We start from the raw sequence: 6000 nt of genomic DNA on the forward strand, positions 1-6000 counted from the left end.
TTCTCTCTCTCTTCCCCTTTCTCTTCCTCCTTTTCTTTTTTCCTTCTCTCTCTCTCTCTCTCTCTCTCTCCTTCCTTCTCTCTCTCTTTCTCTGTATTTCTCTCTCTCTCTCTCTTTCTCATTCTCTCTCTCTTCCCCTCTTCCTCTCCCTCCTTCCTCCTTCCCCTTTTCCCTCCCTCCCTTCCCATCTTTTCTTTCTTTCTTTCTTTCTTTCTTTCTTTCTTTCTTTCTTTCTCTCCCTCTCTCTCTCTTTCTCTCTCTCTCTTTGTATTTCTCTCTTCTTGTCTCTTTCTCCCTCTCTCTCTCTCTCTTTCTTCCTCTCTTCCTCTCTCTCTCTTTGTATTTCTCTCTTCTTGTCTCTTTCTTTCTCCCTCCCTCCCTCTCTCTCTTCCCCTCTTCCTCTCTTTCTCTTCCTCCTTTTCTTTTTTCCTTCTCTCTCTCTCTCTCTCTGTATTTCTCTCTCTCTTTCCTTCTCTCTTTCTCTTCCTCTCTTCCTCCTTCCCATCTTCCTCTCTCCCCCCTTTCCGGAAATCCAGCGCAAGCACCAGGAGATCCGCGCCATGCGCAGCCAGCTGAAGAAGATCGAGGATCTGGGGGCCGCCATGGAGGAGGCCCTGATCCTCGACAACAAGTACACCGAACACAGCACAGTGGGTCTCGCCCAGCAGTGGGATCAACTGGATCAACTGGGGATGCGCATGCAACACAACCTGGAGCAGCAGATCCAGGCCAGGTGAGGAGAGATCCCCGAGATCTAGGTGTGTGTGTGTGAGAGAGGGAGAGAGATCCCCGAGATCTAGGGTGAGAGAGATCCCCCCGAGATCTAGGGGTGTGTGTGAGAGAGATCCCCGAGATCTAGGTGTGTGTGAGAGAGAGAGAGATCCCCGAGATCTAGGTGGGTGGGTGTGAGAGAGATCCCCGAGATCTAGGTGTGTGTGTGTGAGAGAGAGATCCCCGAGATCTAGGTGTGTGTGTGTGAGAGAGAGAGATCCCTGAGATCTAGGTGTGTGTGTGTGAGAGAGAGATCCCCGAGATCTAGGTGGGTGTGTGAGAGAGAGATCCCCGAGATCTAGGTGTGTGTGTGTGAGAGAGAGAGAGAGAGATCCCCGAGATCTAGGTGGGTGTGTGAGAGAGAGATCCCCGAGATCTAGGTGTGTGTGTGTGTGAGAGAGAGAGATCCCTGAGATCTAGGTGTGTGTGTGTGAGAGAGAGATCCCCGAGATCTAGGTGTGTGTGTGAGAGAGATCCCTGAGATCTAGGGTGAGAGAGATCCCGAGATCTAGGGGTGTGTGAGACCCCCGAGATCTCGGGGGGTCGAGTGGGGAGGCGGGTGCAACAGATCCGAGCCGGGTGTGAGAGAGATCACAGAGGTGTGGGGGGATCAACTGGGGTGCGGAGGCGGCACAACCTGGAGCAGCAGATCCAGGCCAGGTGAGGGAGATCCCTGGGATCTAGGGGGGTTGGCTGGGGAGGCGGGGGCGGCAGATCCGAGCCGGGTGGGAGAGATCCCCAAGATCCAGGGGTGTGAGAGAGAGACCCCGAGATCTAGGGTTGAGAGACATCCGAGAGATCTGGGGGATCGACTGGGGAGGCGGATGCAGCACAACCTGGAGCAGCAGATCCAGGCCAGGTGAGAGGAGATCCCTGAGATCTAGGGGTGTGTGAGAGATCCCCGAGATCTAGGGGTGTGTGTGAGAGAGATCTCGGGGATCAACTGGTGAGGCGGGTGCAACAGATCCAAGCCGGGTGAGAGAGAGATCACAGAGATGTGGGGGATCGACTGGGGAGGTGGGTGCGCGGATCTGAGCCAGGTGTGAGAGAGAGATCACTGAGATCTAGGGGATCAACTGGGGTGCGGAGGCAGCACAACCTGGAGCAGCAGATCCAGGCCAGGTGAGAGGGATCCCTGGGATCTAGGGGGATCAGCTTGGGAAGTGGGTGCGGCGGATCCAAGCCAGGTGAGAGATTCCCCCAAGATCTAGAGGGAGGGGTCTAAAATATTATTATTATCATTATCATTATCGTTATTGTGATTATTATTATTAAAAATGAAAAATATCGAGATTTCTGGGGAGATTTCCTTGAGATTTCAACACAACCGGGAGCAGCAGATCCAAGCCAGGTGTTATGGGGTAATAATAATAATAATAATAATAATAATAATTATTATTATTATTATTAATCACCAGCCGGTTTCTCTTGATTATTAATTATTATTATTATTAATCTCTTTCCCTCCCCAGGAACACGACAGGCGTCACCGAAGAAGCGCTGAAGGAGTTCAGCATGATGTTCAAGTAAGTTGGACGGATTTCCGGATCAATCGATTCCCAAGATGGATGGATGGATTGATTGATTGATAATTCCCAAGATAGATAGATAGATTAATTCCCAAGATTGATGGATGGATTGATTGATAATTCCCAAGATGGATGGATGGATTGATTGATAATTCCCAAGATAGATAGATAGATAGATAGATAGATAGATAGATAGATTGATAGATACTTCCCAAGATGGATGGATGGATTGATTGATAATTCCCTAGATAGATTGATAGATAGATAGATAGAATTCCCTAGATAGATTGATAGATAGATAGATAGATAGATTGATACTTCCCAAGATGGATGGATTGATTGATTGATTGATAATTCCCAAGATAGATAGATAGATAGATAGATAGATAGATAGATAGATACTTCCCAAGATGGATGGATGGATTGATTGATAATTCCCAAGATAGATAGATAGATAGATTGATTGATAATTCCCAAGATGGATTGATTGAGTGATCATTCCCAAGATTGATAATTCCCAAAATTGATTGATTGAGTGATCATTCCCAAGTTTGATTGATTCATTCATAATTCCCAAGATTGATTAATTCCCAAGATGGATAGATTGATAATTCCCAAGTTTGATTGATTGATTCCCAAGATTGATTGATGGGTGGATGGATTGATAATTCCCAAGTTTGATTGATTGATTCCCAAGATTGATTGATGGATGGATGGATTGATAATTCCCAAGTTTGATTGATTGATTCCCAAGATTGATGGATGGATGGATGGATAATTCCCAAGTTTGATTGATTGAGTGATACTTCCCAAGGTTGATTGATTGATAATTCCCAGGAATGATAATTCCCAAGATTGATTGATTGATTGATTGATTGATTGAATGATAATTCCCAAGATTGATTGATTAATTCCCAAGACTGATTGATTGATTGATTGAGTTATAATTCCAAAGGTGGATTGATTGACAATTCCCAAGATTGATTGAGTGACAAGTCCCAAGATTGATTGAGTGTAAATTCCTAATATTGACTGATAATTCCGAAGATTGATTGATTGATAATTCCCAAGATAGATAGATAGATTAATTCCCAAGATTGATGGATGGATTGATTGATACTTCCCAAGATGGATGGATAATTCCCAAGATGGATTGATGAGTGATAATTCCCAAGATTGATAATTCCCAAAATTGATTGATTGAGTGATCATTCCCAAGTTTGATTGATTCATTCATAATTCCCAAGATTGATTAATTCCCAAGATGGATAGATTGATTAATTCCCAAGATTGATTGATTGATTCCCAAGATTGATTGATGGATGGATTGATAATTCCCAAGTTTGATTGATTGATTCCCAAGATTGATTGATTGATTGATGGATGGATGGATGGATTGATAATTCCCAAGTTTGATTGATTGATTCCCAAGATTGATTGATGGATGGATGGATTGATAATTCCCAAGTTTGATTGATTGAGTGATAATTCCCAAGTTTGATTGATTGATTCCCAAGATTGATTGATTGATGGATGGATTGATAATTCCCAAGTTTGATTGATTAATTCCCAAGATTGATTGATTGATGGATGGATTGATAATTCCCAAGTTTGATTGATTGATTCCCAAGATTGATTGATTGATTGATTGATGGATGGATTGATAATTCCCAAGTTTGATTGATTGATTCCCAACATTGACTGATGGATAGATGGATTGATAATTCCCAAGATTGATTGATTGATTCCCAAGATTGATGGATGGATGGATGGATGGATAATTCCCAAGATTGATTGATTGATTCCCAAGATTGATTGATTGATTGATGGATGGATTGATAATTCCCAAGTTTGATTGATTGATTCCCAACATTGATTGATGGATGGATGGATTGATAATTCCCAAGATTGATTGATTGATTCCCAAGATTGATGGATGGATGGATGGATGGATAATTCCCAAGATTGATTGATTGATTCCCAAGATTGATTGATGGATGGATGGATTGATAATTCCCAAGTCTGACTGACTGAGTGATACTTCCCAAGGTTGATTGATTGATAATTCCCAGGAATGATAATTCCCAAGATTGATTGAATGATAATTCCCAAGTTTGATTGATTAATTCCCAAGACTGATTGATTGATTGATAATTGCAAAGATGGATTGATTGATAATTCCCAAGATTGATTGTGTGACAAGTCCCAAGATTGATTGAGTGTAAATTCCTAATATTGACTGATAATTCCAAAGATTGATTGAGTGATAATTCCCAAGATTGATTCATTGATTGAGTGATAATTCCCAAGACTGATTGATAATTCCAAAGATTGATTGATAATTCCCAAGATGGATGGATGGATTGATTGATTCCCAAGATTGATTTATAATTCCCAAGATGGATTGATTGATTGATTGATTGATTGATTCCCAATATGGATGAATGGATGGATTGATAATTCCCAAGATTGATGGATTGAGTGATAATTCCCAAGATTGATTGATTGATTGATTGATTGATAATTCCCAAGATGGATTAATTGATTTATAATTCCCAAGATGGACTGATTGATAATTCCCAAGATGGATTGATTGATAATTCAAAAGATGGATGGATGGATTGATTCCCAAGATTGATGGATAAATTCCAAAGATGGATTGATCGTTCCCAATATTGATTGATTGATCATATTCAAGATGGACGGTTTGATTCTCAAGATGGATTGATAATTCCCAAGATTGACTGACTGAGTGATAATTCCCAAAATTGATTAATTAATTGATTGAATGATAATTCCCAAGTTTGATTGATTAATTCCCAAGACTGATTGATTGATTGATTGATTGAGTGATAATTCCAAAGATGGATTGATTGATAATTCCCAAGATTGACTGACTGAGTGATAATTCCCAAAATTGATTAATTAATTGATTGAATGATAATTCCCAAGTTTGATTGATTAATTCCCAAGACTGATTGATTGATTGATTGATTGATTGAGTGATAATTCCAAAGATGGATTGATTGACAATTCCCAAGATTGACTGACTGAGTGATAATTCCCAAAACTGATTAATTAAGTGATAATTCCCAAGATGGATTGATTGATCGATTGATTGATTGATTGATTGATTGATTGATTGATTGATCGCCTTTCAGACACTTTGACAAGGACAAATCCGGCCGGCTGAATCACCAGGAGTTCAAATCCTGCCTTCGCTCCCTCGGCTACGACCTGCCAATGGTGGAGGAAGGAGAACCGGATCCCGAATTCGAATCCATTCTCGACACGGTGGATCCCAACAGGTAGGCGCATGACCCATTAATAATAATAATAATAATAATAATAGTAATAATAATAGAATTTCTATAATTTCTAAGTCTAGAAATTATTATTTTTTTATTTTTTAAAAATAATATGTATTAATTAAGTCTAGAAATTATTAATTAATAATAATAACAGGTATAGGGCAGACTAGAAATGATAGAAATTCGGTTAATAATAATAATAATAATAATAATAATAATAGAATTTCTATAATTTCTAAGTCTAGGAATTATTAGTTAATAATAATAATAGGTATAGGGCAGACTAGAAATGATAGAAATTCAGTTAATAATAATAATAATAATAATAATAGAATTTCTATAATTTCTAAGTCTAGGAATTATTAGTTAATAATAATAATAGGTATAGG

At 39.9% G+C, this 6000-nt stretch overlaps 1 protein-coding gene and 1 long non-coding RNA gene across 2 annotated transcripts in view; both read left to right on the forward strand.

Annotated features, from left to right (window-relative positions):
* Positions 1-6000, forward strand: part of SPTAN1 (spectrin alpha, non-erythrocytic 1) — a 120100-nt gene that overhangs the window by 110212 nt on the left and 3888 nt on the right. Inside the window, exons 30-32 of the mRNA XM_080991219.1 lie at positions 537-733; positions 2244-2297; positions 5462-5608. Of these exons, the coding sequence (XP_080847345.1) occupies positions 537-733; positions 2244-2297; positions 5462-5608 (398 nt within the window). The remainder of the gene's footprint in view (positions 1-536; positions 734-2243; positions 2298-5461; positions 5609-6000) is intronic.
* Positions 744-1456, forward strand: LOC308468691. The gene is made up of 3 exons (XR_013981821.1): positions 744-967; positions 1192-1235; positions 1432-1456. It is a non-coding gene; the product is annotated as an uncharacterized lncRNA (long non-coding RNA).

This window comes from Podarcis pityusensis (assembly GCF_964106645.2).
Source record: "Podarcis pityusensis genome assembly, chromosome: Z".
Lineage (NCBI taxonomy): Eukaryota > Metazoa > Chordata > Lepidosauria > Squamata > Lacertidae > Podarcis > Podarcis pityusensis.